This window comes from Lepisosteus platostomus, chromosome 4 (assembly GCF_059453375.1).
Source record: "Lepisosteus platostomus isolate fLepPlt1 chromosome 4, fLepPlt1.hap1, whole genome shotgun sequence".
Lineage (NCBI taxonomy): Eukaryota > Metazoa > Chordata > Actinopteri > Semionotiformes > Lepisosteidae > Lepisosteus > Lepisosteus platostomus.
Genome location: NC_142614.1, coordinates 74,308,133 through 74,322,300, shown reverse-complemented (window position 1 = coordinate 74,322,300; position 14,168 = coordinate 74,308,133). Strand labels below are relative to the sequence as shown.

Below are 14,168 nucleotides of genomic sequence, written 5' to 3'. Positions count from 1 at the left end.
TAAAGTTTAACGATACATATTTTAAACCTGAAAAAGATCAATTCGCATCCCACGTTTAAATTAATTTTCTCCATAATGTATGAGATTCAATAAAGATAAAGGCAAACTTTGAGATTATATGTTTGAAACATAAGGTATTCAACGCGATACTTTATCGCTAAGAATGAGGACTCTTTTGAAGTATTTACTCGGAATGGAATTATGACCCCAGATGAACACTAGATGTCGTACTCTCACCGTAGCAAACTTCACTGACCCACACTGAGTTTCCTTCTGCTGGTTTACCGGTGTGATTTAACAGAAACCATTCAACAAAGCCGTATCCCGAAGAATTCCATAGAAGACCTACTAGAACAAGTACAAGCATTTTGAAATAAATTGTTATAACAAGACTCAGATATGCATCGCAGAGCTAATGGGCCATATTACCTAGCATGCACTGTGCATAAGGCCTATGATAATTTAACGATCACGATATGAAATATAACGATAACGAGCCTAGGATAAAATCGATGACCATTTTTAAAGATATTTCTATAATATAAACTGTAACATAGATATATTTGAATATATGTCATACACAGCGACGATGGGCCATCTGAAACAAATCATTCAACATAATTTTGATCACGTATCTAATCTGAGACATCAGAACTCCTATAAATACTCCTCCACCTAATCCAGGGACTGTGAAAGAGAGGTGCCCAGCATCTACAAGGCTCTTTCTTAATCCAGCTCTGCAAACGAGTAAAATCCCCAGGACAGTGTGCCACGTGTAGGTGTTCTCCTTCACAGGAGGCGTTAGTCCTATTTGCTCGCTAAAGACCCCTTGTCCGTGAACAGTACGTCTGTAGGAGCAGAGCTAAATTCCGACTCCGGGTTTGTACTATGTGCCCTCCTTGAAATTCTCATTAATTCACCTGGCGATGTCCTTTCTCCGCTTGCATCCAACACTAGGTGGCGCTGCACTTCACTGCTGGGGGACGTGGATCCTGTCCGTGGAGCATAAAAGGGGAAAAACAACTATTCTTTTGAGAACGTGGTTGCGTCACCATGCGTAGGCTGCAAAGGGACACAGGTAAAGGTCTGTTCCCTGCTGAAAGCTAAAGAAAAGAAGCACAACGTTTTGGCCGTGTTCCTTCGTTTTGCTTTCCCTTTCAGCAAGAACCGAACCAGTATCTGTTCCGAAATATTGTTAGACCTGAGACAGGCTAGTATCCACTGCTTCGAAATGTACCAAATTGATTTTAACAACAAAATGGCATTACAATACTTAGGCTTCGCAATCAAACACTAACTACAGTAACTAAAAACCGTCATCTGTGATGCAACTGCTCAACACTGCAGCTCTGTGAACGTTTCTATAACACAGCTTTGCGTGCAACAGGTACACAACAGGCACAAGTGCTTTGCGCACTTTTATTTGCCACAAGATGGCGCTGCATAGCGCTTTCCCTGCTGCTGCTTCCTGACGAACCGGCGAGCAGCGCCGTGTAGAGTCTTCCCTCACAGTGCGGCGGCAGAAACTGCTGATCGGGAGAAAGCTGCAGTGGATTTAAAAAGTATGAAAGTCACAGATGTTGTATTTGTGTGGAGCGGACGATTTAATACGCTTAAAGGAAAAAAAACGATCTGATGTGTTTTTTTAACTCCATTAGTTTGCTCCAAACTGTGCATCCAAACAATGCTGCAATAGGTCACGCATCGCCGCTCCGCTGCGAACTCGCAGCGTTTACGCCACACAGGTAAACAGACAGGCAGCTCTGCGAAAGGGTTGATCGCGGTGTTGCTGTTGTTTGTTTGTTTGTGTGTTTAACCGGGTGTTGCAATGTCTAAAAACCAGGGCTCGGCCAGGCGCGAGCCGCCGGCGCGGGGCGCGCACGCGGGCTGGCCGGGCGGCTCGCGTTCAGCTGTTCCAGTCAGCTGGCGCGGGGCCAGGTGTCAGCGGAGCCACGCCCCCTCGCTCGCGGGAGGCGGAAGGAGCTGGGAAGGAGGGATGGGAGGGGGAGCGCGGCGCATGCGCGGTGGGGTTGTTTTTCACCAAATCCTCGCTTTTAAGTGAGGGGAACCGGAGCAGCAGCTCGTCTTTGTACAGAGACCACGGAGAGGAGGAGGTGCGCGATAACAGCATCGAGTGCTGTTATTTAGCCTACCAGCATCTCAATGAACGGCTGGCGAGGGAAGCACTGATCCTGCCTGCAGCTCTTGCACGGCAAAGGCGTCGATCAGTGTGTTTGTTTGTTTGTTTGTTTGTGTGTGTGCGTGCTTTGCTACGATCACTTTTTTTTTATTATTTGGTCGTGGCTGTTTTTTTTATATGTGTTCTTAACAAAAAAACAAAACAAAAAAAAAACCCGAAACCATGGTGCTAGGCAAGGTGAAGAGTTTCACAGTCAGCTACGACTGCCTGAATGACAGCGCCATGGCCGTGTTCTCCAGCGGGGACTCGGTCTCGGGGAGAGTCGTCATTGAAGTCACCGGGGAGATCCGGGTCAAGTCCCTGAAAATCCACGCGAAAGGATTTGCAAAAGTTCGCTGGACCGAGTCGAGGAACGCCGGGTCCAACACGGCGTACACGCAGAACTACACCGAGGAAGTGGAGTACTTGAACCACAGGGACATCCTGATCGGACACGAGAGAGGTAAGGGGGAAAGCGCCGCTTCTGCCTTTTCTTTTTAAGGACTCTGGGGGGGGTGGAAATGTCACGTTTCCGTGAGCTGCCCTGTCCTCTGAAGACCGTGATCCCGGGGCTGTCATGGTAGTTGCACCGAAATTCTGCCCTTGGCTAGAGAGAGACGCTCGGCTGAATGCCCCCCATATCCCAGTAGTTCATTCATTCCGGCCCAGGAGTGCAGCATCGATTTGCACGTCCTCCTTCGTCGAATATTGTGTGTAAAATGAGCGTCTCCCCTCTCCCTCAAGTGAGCGTTGGAGGTCCTGGACCTCTCGAGTGGGTTAGCGAACTTCTCGAGTGGGCTGCAGGTTAGGTCAGGCAAGGCAGTGTGAGTGAAAAGAGAAACCGAATCGCCTCCACGGAGCTCTGAATACAGTATGTAGTTTTGCCAGTCGGGGTCCGGTTTTTAAAATCCAGTCGCTGTTAATACTGACAGGAAATATCTGAAGGAATTTCAGGCTGGGATGTGTAGTTGGAAGAAGATGCCCGTTCATCTTTCGGACAGTGAGATGTTGCGAGTACTTCACACACCACGAAAGACAATTAACTGCTTACTTGTCGTTGTTTTTTTTTTAATGTACTGTGTGTGTATATATAGATTTTTTTTTTTTAAAGAAGTAGTTCATTTTAGACCAGAACTCGTGTCGACTCTCGGGACAGCAGGAGTCAATGCGGTAAACGTGAAATTTGGTAAAAAGAAATTAGAAACGGCTCACGGCGCCGCGTCCTTGGACGTATGCGGGAACCCGGGGTTATGCCCGGGCTCTTTGGGTTTTATTTCTTTGTTACATTTGGCTTTTTTTCCCCCAAAAAAGATGATTTCCTTAAGTTTCCACCCTTTGTTAAAAGCGGTTCAATCCTGTTCAGAAACTGGTTGCTGGGGAGGAGGGGCAGCGGGCTCTGCCGTTCTCGCCCCCGATTGGCTGGGCGCGGTCACGTGTGCGGCGATGACCTCATGCCTTTGCAGGGCTGAGCGAGCGCATCCCCACCTGTCTTTTCCTGGCGCACGTCTGGGTTCAGCTCCCATTCCCCAGCCCCCGGTTCCTCCACGGCTGCCCCAGGAGTCGACCCCCGGTTTGCGCTCTCTTGTATGCTGGAGGCGGAAGGGGGGCCGGGGGACGGAGATTTCCCCATCGGCAGTTTAAGGGGCGCAGACAGTGCCAGTCGTTGAATCGCAGTTCCTGGGAACTTGCGAACACGCAGACCCCCGGAGTTGGAGCCAGGCTCCTGGCGGCCCGGTGGTCTGTGTCGTTTTAATCCGCAGCGGCATGGGCGACAAAAACTAAACTCCCTTAAGCGCCGTCTCCATTCCTAAACACACAAATTAAACACACGACATTTTGGCTATTTCCCCTGGAAGGGCAGCTGTAGCGGTTGGCGAACCGCCGCGCGTACACACTTTGATTCTTGTAGGGTTTTTTTTTATTTATTTTGCTGTTTACACCGCCGTCGCGGTGCGCAGAAAGCTCAGAAAGTTTTCGGCAGGTTTGGACACTTGGGGTTGGTGCGCTCGGGCCGGCTGGGCTGGCCCCGCCCCCGCCGGGCGCCCATTGGCCGAGCCGGGTTTGTTAGTCCTGTTGCCAAGGCAGTGCTGGAGCCTGATTGGACTAGAAGTTATCAGCTGCGCGGCGGACTGACACGTGATTTCCATGCTTGTTCCGACCAGACTGTTCTACAGCCGGGTCTGGTCGCTTTTCTCACCCTTTTCTAAACTGTAATGCGCTTCAGCCCGGAGGACAGGCATCAGACAAGCCTGTTCCAGCTCTTTCTTTTGGGATGTGACTGTACTTATTGTGTGTTTTGTACACTGATGTAAGACGCGAAACGCTTATGTTGTGGGAGCAGCACCGCAGTGGTGCCCCTTCCTGGCATGTACCTCATCTGTATGATCTCAATGTGAACCTTGGTTGGTTGTTTTTTTTTTGTATATTTATACCTTTCTGCTGCTTTAGGGGAAGAAAAAAGCTGTCTCCCCCCCCTTGTGTAAAAAAACAAAACAAACCCGCCGCTAACAAAATAAAAGCGAGATGAATTCTAACTTGTTCCGCCTCATGCGTCTTTATTTGCTATTGTGCATTTTCTCTGTGGTGTGTGTGTGTGTGGGGGGGGGGGGTCTCTTGATTTTCTCACCTGGAGGGGTCTGTTACGCAGGCCGGCCGGGCGCTGGGGGGGCTGCAGTGCGCGGGGCGGCTCGGCAGGGGGCGCCGCGAGGGAGCGAGCAGCTTCGGTTGCAGCAGTGCGCGCGTGCGTGCGGGGGAGCTGCTCGCGCCGGTTTAGGCCGGTCCTCTCCTGCTCGAGTCTGTCTGTGATTGACAGCTCAGCACTTGTTTACCAGGACTGAGCTGCTGCTGCTGCTGAGGCAGGGGCAGAGCGCTGGCGCTGAGCTGGCAGAATTGTAACTTTGGGGGAGAGGCGCCCGGTGTGTGTGCGTGTGTGTGTCTCTCTCACAAGCTGTGCATGCGTGCGTTTTAAAACGCAATTTAAAAAAAAACCCGACAAAGCAATTGTTGAGAGTTGTCAAACTGTGCCAAACGCAAGAATGAGACGAAAGCAAAAACTAGTCTGTCTCTTGTTTTCGCGCAATCCTCTGAAATGGAAGAAGGGCAGTGGGTCTCCTTCAAAGAAGGGAGTTTGTTACAAATGCCACAACCCCCCCCAACTCTTTCCCAAGCCGTGTCCGAATGAACGGGCGCTCTGGTGGGTCCTACGCCTCAGGAGCCTCAGGAGTGTGTGTTGGGGGGTCGTTTGAAAGTGGTGTGTGAGCACTGACGGGGAGGGGGAGAATAAGGGGGAATTTGTTTGCTATGACTAGCCCCCTATCGCCTTTTCTTCATGCTCATGGGCGCGGGAGTGGAGCTGCTCTGCCTATGAGGGTGTTTATTGGAGACTAATAGAGATTCATTACCTTTGTTCTAAGAAACTGGTTTCAATGCAAATACACATCGAACCTTTTTTATGAGACTTGACTTCCTGTTTTTTTTTATCTACATTTATAAATGTTTAACATATCCGGTTTCCAGAATTAATTGTGACCTGTGTAATTTTTATCCGTCTTTTGTTTCTGTTTTTTGCAGTGATGTTTTAAAATGTTTCAATTCTGGTATTTTTCCTTACCTAGAAATGTGTTTTGAACTGTTTTTTTTTTATTTCCATACAGCGACCCTCATATCTGTTTCACAGGTATGGTATACGTGTATTTGGAATTTTGTTTTCCTTTGTTTCAGATGAGGACAACTCTGAAGAAAGTCTCACCACTATCCATTCAGGAAGACACGAGTATGCATTCAGCCTTGAGCTTCCACAAACGTGAGTCTACTTGAAAGATGTTTATTTGCTCTCCCAGACTTCATAGATTTTGAAGCTGTCAGTCTTTGTCTTCTGGAATAAAATAAAAACAAAGTTAGCCACCTCTGCAACTCTGAAACTTCCCAGTAAGAATATAAAACCGTTTCAGATGAGAGGAGGTCATGTGGCCTATGAGAGCAATGTGGTTAACTGTTTAATCAGTCCAGGGGTCTCATCCATCTGTTTCCTGAAAGAATCCTTCAGACTAAAGAGACTCTGTTCCTCCGGCCTGTCAGTTTTGGACACTCCCTTCAGACTAAAGTGACTCAGTTCCTCCGGCCTGTCAGTTTTGGACACTCCCTTCGGACTAAAGAGACTCGGTTCCCTCTGGCCTGTCAGTGTGGGACACTCTCCTCGGACTAAAGAGACTCGGTTCCCTCTGGCCTGTCAGTGTGGGACACTCCCCTCGGACTAAAGAGACTCGGTTCCCTCTGGCCTGTCAGTGTGGGACACTCCCCTCGGACTAAAGAGACTCGGTTCCCTCTGGCCTGTCAGTGTGGGACACTCCCCTCGGACTAAAGAGACTCGGTTCCCTCTGGCCTGTCAGTGTGGGACACTCCCCTCGGACTAAAGAGACTCGGTTCCCTCTGGCCTGTCAGTGTGGGACACTCCCCTCGGACTAAAGAGACTCGGTTCCCTCTGGCCTGTCAGTGTGGGACACTCCCCTCGGACTAAAGAGACTCGGTTCCCTCTGGCCTGTCAGTGTGGGACACTCCCCTCGGACTAAAGAGACTCGGTTCCCTCTGGCCTGTCAGTGTGGGACCCTGCCCTCGGACTAAAGAGACTCGGTTCCCTCTGGCCTGTCAGTGTGGGACCCTCCCCTCGGACTAAAGAGACTCCGTTCCCTCTGGCCTGTCAGTGTGGGACACTCCCCTCGGACTAAAGAGACTCGGTTCCCTCTGGCCTGTCAGTGTGGGACGTGGCCCTTAAGGCCCAGAAGTCCCAGGTTGCTTTTCTCTGAGCAGATGGCGGAGTAGCGGTAGAGAGGAGGCAGGAACTGTGCACGCGGTGTTTAGTCTGTCCAGGTGTGGTCTCGCCCGTGCAGGAATGTTGAATCTCGGCCTCCTCCTTTCCCCCGCAGACCTCTGGCTACCTCCTTTGAGGGCAAGCACGGCAGCGTGCGCTACTGGGTGAAAGCCGAGCTGCACAGGCCGTGGCTGCTGCCCATGAAAGTGAAGAAGGAGTTCACGGTCTTCGAGCACATCGACATCAACACTCCTTCTCTGCTGGTGAGGGCGGCTCGCGCGTCGGACCCGTGCTCGAGGGGGGGTGGGGTGGGCGCAGCGGGGCACGAGCCCGCCAGCAATCAAGGGCGTCCAGAAGGGGGCGATGAGGATATTTCATGTTATAGTCGTTAACGTAGGGAGCTGCAAAGGGACAGGTGAAGGTTTATTCCAGGCTGAAAAGAGAAGGAAACGCAACGGATCAATAAACCTCTGCTTGTTCCTATTTAATGTTATATTCCACATGGGTCTCCGGGGGAAACCTGTTGATGAGGAAGCACCATTCTGCTTCGGTTTCGCTCGCTGGTATGGAGTTGTGAGCACAGAGCCCAGGCTCTCAGTGCTGACTTTTTCGAGCCATTGTTGCCTTTCCAGGTGACGAGACGTGGCTAAGAATGTGCTCGAATTCCTATTAACGGGGTGTTGTGGGGTATTTCAAAAAAGGTGTTTTTTTTTAATTTCCGAATTGGCTTTCCAATTCATGGGTTTCTGTTTTTTTTCAGCGTGGAGGGGCTTAGAAAGGCAGACATGGGGCCAAAACATGTGTGTGTCTTGGGTTTTATTTTGGATGATGGTAAAATTTAACTTTTGCATGCTTAATGTGTAGCGGAACAAGTAGAGGCTACTTCTACACAGGTCGAGCCTTTTTAAAGTGGGAGGGGCAGAAAGAATTTGAAGGAGGCAGGACTCCCTCCCTTCCACCTGAGGAAAGCTCGGCAGCCTGAAAGGTGTTTTTTTTCTTTTCAGTTTTCCCTGCTGGAAAAATACTTCCAAGCTCCTGCCTTTGTAGGTTGTCCCCTGACACAGCCCTCCCCCGGGTTAACGTGCATGTCTCTTCTCTGTCCTGTTGGTCTCTCTACAGTCACCGCAGGCTGGCACGAAAGACAAGACTCTGTGTTGCTGGTTCTGTACCTCAGGCCCCATTTCCTTAAGTGCCAAAATTGAACGGAAGGGCTACACCCCAGGTGAGGACTCCAGCTCGGCACGCAGCACCAAGCCCACTCTGAAGAATGTCATTATCACCCTGCGTGTCCTTTATTTGTGCCAGATCGTGACGGATAAGAGAAGCCAGGCTTTGCACTGGTGATATTTTAAACGCCGTGGCTCAGAGTTTCGCGGTTGTGGTTTTGTCTTCTAGCTGCTGTTATTAAGCTGATCCGTTTGCTGGCAGTTTTAAAACTGTTTCAGCTGTTTGAACAACAGCACAAGCTTAGGCCTGGACCAGAACCCTCTGCCAAGTACTGGGTTCCAGCTCTCCCCTCATTTAACTTTCAGTTTTAAGTTGTATTTGCTGATTTAACTATATATGTCTTAACGTGAAGCAGAAATGAGCTTGTCATTCAGTTGTAACCACGGCTTCAAGAGCACAGCCGGACCTCTCTCCTTGTGCAAATACTAGACCTTTCATCTCCAAGGGAGACCCCCGATTTTTGTTTTTCCACCCCAAAATGAGATTTCCTTAGAAATCTGTCCGTCTTTTATGATTCATTTTTCTTACCTGCCAAGACCGTCAAATTTAATTCCAGTATACAGTATGGTCATCAATGTGGGATTCTTGTATAGAGGGTGGTGGTGGTGTTTTAGCGTAACTTTAAAATGTATGCTCTGATTACGGGGGAACTGCAGCGCTATTTTTATGTTTAGGGGTTATAATGAATTGGTAACAAGAAATGCTTTTCAAACCACAATGGAACTACGAACTGCGTGGTAACGTGGACAACCTCCAATTCTCAATACTAAAGAGATGAAGTTGCAATGTGTGCACAGCGCCATATTGCTACCGTTATGATTCAAAACCAGGCAACAAAACACGCGGTGATGCGAAAGCAGCCTTATTACATTGTCAACATGCTTTAGATGAAGCGTATTTTGCTACTATATTAATAATAAATATTTTCATGACACCGACACGTACAAGATAACATGTTTTTCAGATACTTTTTAATTATTGACAAAAAAACCAACCTACCAACCACCTGAAATGGTAATTAACGCTGTTCAGAGACCGCATATCTTGTGTGCTTACAGCGACTAGTGAGCAGCAAGGGCCCACTTTCACATCACAGTTAGCTCAAATTCTCACCCTCGCAGCGGCGAGACCAGCGGTTTCTCGTCTGCCTGTGACAACATGACGACCAGACAGCACTCTCTCAAAGTTCGCGGTTTCACACTAAACGAACTCGTAGACTTTTGCGATACCGTCCGTTAATTTATTTTGTTAGCAAGGTCCGACAATCGGTCTGAGAAATTGGGCCTGCAGTTCCCCTTTTAGTGTGGGGTTTGCCGCCTGAAGCAGGCGAGAAGTGTAATTGGGGAAAAGGGAAAGGAAAAAAAATCAGTGCTGATGTCTTGCCCTCCCTCTGCAGGAGAATCGATTCAGATCTTCGCCGAGATCGAGAACTGCTCTTCCCGCATGGTGGTGCCAAAGGCAGCCGTTTACCAAACCCAGACCTTCTATGCCAAAGGGAAGATGAAGGAGGTCAAGCAGCTGGTCGCCAACCTCCGAGGGGAGTCCCTGTCCTCGGGCAAGACGGAGACGTGGAATGGGAAAATGCTGAAAATTCCGCCCGTCTCCCCCTCGATCCTGGACTGCAGCATCATCCGAGTGGAGTACTCGCTGATGGTGAGCTTCTCCGCCCGGGCGGCATGTCTGGATCATTCAGTGCGCCACTTTCCGCGCGAGGTTGTAGCCGAGCAAGGATCAGATGCGCCGAGGAGGGTGAAGAATGTGGTCCTGCCCTTACCAGCTTGCGTATCGAGTTGCTGTCATTTAGCTGTAAGCAACGCAGCCGGCCCTCTCTCCTTGTGCAAATAATAGACCTTTCATTTCCAAGGGAGACCCCCGATTTTTGTTTTCCGCCCCAACATGAGACCTAACGGGTGAGACTGGAGCAGAAAGCGGTGCGATCAGCCCCCGAGATGCTCTCCAGCGAGACGGCTCAGAGGATGAGCCTTAGACACACCCGAAGGAATTCAGGCCATAAAACCGGTGATAGACGTTAGACCTCGGGGAGTTATTGAGCCGTCTTTGCGGTGTCCAGTTTGCACATTGCACAGATGTTAGGCGGCTGGGCGCTGTTTAGCGGCGCGTGAATGAATACAGCCGCGTATTCGAGCGGTTACTCTAAAAGGGGCACACGAGCAGGTTTTTTTGCAGTGCGTCGCTCTGGGCATTACCTGTGTTCTGCCTCGCCTGCAGGTGTACGTGGATATTCCCGGGGCCATGAACCTGTTCCTGAATCTGCCGCTGGTCATCGGCACCATCCCCCTGCACCCCTTCGGCAGCCGGACGTCCAGCGTCAGCAGCCAGTGCAGCATGAACATGAACTGGCTGGGCATGGCGCTTCCTGAGCGGCCTGAAGGTATGGGGGCGGAGGGGGGAGGGCGCCAGAGCAAACAGGACACGGGTGATGGGGGTCAGTGCCTGGGCCCGTGGAGACACTCAGTCCCACACGGGTCTGCAGTGCTGCACAGTACAGCTGCAGTGAAGCAGTGCAGGGATAATAGTGAAGCCCAGCTCATGTCGTTTCTGTGACCGGGGTTCATTACAACCAGCGCCCACACATAAGCACGCAGGAAGGGGAGAAAAAGCAGGTCACTGATGGGAGCGCGGGATTCTCGCTCAGAAGTGCTCGCTGGTGCCATTATCCCTCAGCAGGACAGAGCGTAGGGGACGTCCCTGTCTTTCAGGAACACAGAGCCCCTTGTTTAAGGAATGAAGTTGTAATGGCCTGGAGTTTTGGGGAGCGATCAAACGTTTCGCAAAAGTGTTGGGCAGGACAGCGAGGAAAGAGTAGGCTGGCATGTCGCTGTTAGGGGTGACGTCTGGGTGCTGAGGAGTGTTATTTGTGTCCCTGTCAAGCCCCCCCAAGCTATGCAGAAATCGTGACCGAGGAGCAGCGGCAGAGCAGCATGGAGGTGGCCGCGCCGCGGGATGAGTTCGAACGAGCCCTTGAAGGGCCGCTGCTGGCGTACATCCAGGAGTTCCGGTTCCAGCCGCCGCCGCTGTACTGTGAGGTGAGACAGGCTCCCGCAGCCTCACGCAGGCAGGGCTCGGCCCCGCGACCTTGCGCACGCTGCGTCAGTGGTAGCACGAAGGATAAGAGCCACTGAAACGCAGCACGGCACGTTGAAGCCTGATGGGTGGGGTTTTTTAACTGCAGGCGTATCCTCCCAGTTTAAATACAAGTAGCTCCTCACCAAGTAGTTGTAAAGCTCCTAAAGGAAATGATGAGGGACTGCTAATTTTTCTACAATTATTTCATAAAGCTGAGTTGCTCTTAAACTCTTCAGGTATCCAGTGATTTCACTCTTTTTTTTTTTTTTTTTTTTCCTCCTGTGTTGCTTTTCTCAGATCGATCCCAATCCTGATGAAGTCGATAGCAATGAACTGGGGAGGCCAGACATGTGCCCATCTCGCTGAAGGCGACTGGCCCGCCAGCCCCACTGCGTTTGGGTCGTAGTTTTGGTTTTGTTTTTTTTTTAAAGAAAAAAAAATCCTAGCTCTGTGGTGGACAGAGGAAAAGGAGATGAGTTCCGCTGACGCGCAGAAGAAACTGTCGGGACGACCCTTCCTGCCTTGTGTCGGACGAATTTTATCCAACATGTCATCCGTGTATTGAAGTCTACGGCCTAAAGACGCAAGACTTGTCTGCCTGCCTAGAAAACTGTGCTTTCTGTAATGGTGGCACACAACGTGACTATGTTGAGCAGACCATGTAGACAAGCAAACCATCATAACACGCTGTCTGTGGCATTAAGCAGCGTTCAGCTTCAGAGGAGAGAAGTTATGTCCTCTTGCCTCATTCAGAATTTTGCACATGTTGCTCTTTGCTTTGTGTTGCGTGGTTCTATTTCAAATCACTAATTTTTGTTTCCCTCCCGACGCTCAAGTGTGCTGGACTGGGAAACCCTGCAGGCTTTGCCCCCCAGACATTTCCTTTATCCGCACAACTACGAACAACGCAACCCGAGAGTACAAAAACTGAAGACGAACTGAACGGGGGAGGGAGGAAAAAAAAATGCACTGACCTTGTTAAGTTGTTCTGTTTCGTTTGTGTTTCCTTGAAAAGATGTAGTCTGAGCTGTACCTTGGCACTCCTGTTCCTCAGGCTCGACTCTGCCTGGCCTCTTCAGCCTGCATCCAGTGGTGGCGTCGTTTTTTTTTTTCTTCTCATTTCAAACATCAAATGCCTTTAAGCCAATATTTGTGCTGGTTTCGTAGCCTCCATAGTAGAACAGCCGCAGATCAAGGATAAAAACGGGAGACTGCAGGGCGCCTGCGATCGAAAGGGTCGGACGTTTTTACTTTTGTTGCCTTTCTACTATCATCATCAGAGCGGCGTTGTTACATACTGCCTAAGACGCTCGATCTCAGGTGATCGTCTCACTTGCCAAACGGGTTAGGAGTGCGGTTGTGTGTTGTTTCAAGCCGCTCGGTGTCAAAGGGGAGAAAAATAAAAGTGGAGAGAGGCAGGGCAGCTTTTTAAGACTTCTCACATTCCCTTTTTTGTCCTGCTGCATTCGCTTGGCTTAGTGTAGTCCTAGTCCAGTGTAGCCAAAAAGTGAAAGATGGCAGGCGGGGACACTGGCAGGGGCGCTCGAAGGGTCTAGTTAGCAGTATGTGGAGCGCATGCTTCTGAACCGCTCATCAGTCAGGAGAGCCAACTGGACAGATGCGGATAAAAGCGTTTTTGAAACTTAAAATTACATTAAAAAACGATCCAAATGGAGAAAGGGGAAATGTGTCTTGGCGTGTTCAGTAGAGCCTTAACTTAGAATGCTTTTTTAAAAATAATAAAGGCGGACAACGGCAAAAACAAAGTTTGGTTACTCGTGAAAAGAACAACTGTAGAAGTTCTCAGTGATGCACAAGTGTTGGAAATGGTGATTTTTTTTTTAAAAAAAGTTTACAAACCTTAATACCAATTTTATTAGCTGAGAACCGGCAGAGAATTGTAAATGGACTTTAAAAAGTGATCTTATTTGCGTGGCCTTGACAAAGAACTGACTTAAAACTATTCCTTGTCAGAAAACAAGTAATATCATTTGGAACCAAGCTTGTTATTAATGTTGTTGCTGAATGTTCATTTAAGACCTTAATCATTAACTGGGACAAAAAGGGGAAAACATGAGTCCTTGAAAGCGGGAAGAAAAGAGATGTCTGATGGTCCCCAAAGAAGCTTTTTTTAAAAAAGAACTGGGGTAGTTGGCGACTTCAGGCATTTGGTGTTTGTATTCCAGTGAAACAACCCCATCATTTTTGTTTTTCAAGACTTAGGGAACAAGTGCTGTGTTGGTGCAGCATCTTCAAGGGTAGAAAGATCCGGTCGAAGTGAGACTGACTGTTCCTTTCAGGTGCTCGCTGAGTGCCGCCGGCTCTTTGCAGTTTTTGTACATTTATGTTGACGAGGGAGTTTTGACGTGTGGACATAAAGCTAACTAAAAATTTTAAAAACCCTACAAATACTTTTAATCATGTTCCTTTTTTTTTACTTTCCATTTCTCGTTGGTCAATCCCAGGATGTTTAAGGTGGGGTTTCCATTCTGTTCCAGTGGTTAAGCTAATTCCCAATGTCTATATTGGGAACTAAAATGTCTGAGACGGTGGGGTGCAGGATCCAAAATGTTAGAAAAAAAAAAGTGCAATATTACATGTTTTTGTTTGATAGAATTTATTTTGTGGCTGTTTGTACAGTTTCTCACTTTTTTATATTTTGTTTTCATTTTTTTTTTAGTTTGGTGCTGTCAATTGTAGATTCTGTTATGAGAGATGAATACTTGTTCTGAATGATTTTTTTTTCGTCTAGTTCTTCCTTGTGTAAAATAAACAAGGCTTTTTGTTAAAGGGTTGCCATGTTGTGGTTTTTTTTCTTTGTTCACGAACTGTCTTGCAGGTAGGCTGGCTGGTCTGGTTTCTACGATT

The 14,168-nt window shown here is 48.9% G+C and overlaps 1 protein-coding gene across 1 annotated transcript; it reads left to right on the top strand.

The window, feature by feature from the left end:
- The first annotated feature begins 2,296 nt into the window (after positions 1–2,296).
- On the top strand, positions 2,297–14,090 carry LOC148673817 (arrestin domain-containing protein 3). Its single transcript, XM_088630679.1, has 8 exons — positions 2,297–2,642; positions 5,900–5,981; positions 7,102–7,249; positions 8,106–8,208; positions 9,610–9,866; positions 10,443–10,605; positions 11,106–11,260; positions 11,598–14,090. Exons 1-8 carry the CDS (start codon positions 2,363–2,365, stop codon positions 11,664–11,666), a joined length of 1,257 nt encoding a protein of 418 aa, XP_088486805.1. The 5' UTR covers positions 2,297–2,362; the 3' UTR covers positions 11,667–14,090.
- Positions 14,091–14,168: the final 78 nt, after the last annotated feature.

Excerpts from the sequence above, each read along its gene's own strand:
- LOC148673817 (XM_088630679.1), top strand. The coding sequence starts at position 2,363 with ATGGTGCTAGGCAAGGTGAAGAGTTTCACAGTCAGCTACGACTGCCTG. Across the intron at positions 2,643-5,899 it reads CCTGATCGGACACGAGAGAG|ATGAGGACAACTCTGAAGAA; the intron begins GTAAGGGGGAAA and ends CCTTTGTTTCAG. Across the intron at positions 9,867-10,442 it reads GAGTGGAGTACTCGCTGATG|GTGTACGTGGATATTCCCGG; the intron begins GTGAGCTTCTCC and ends CCTCGCCTGCAG.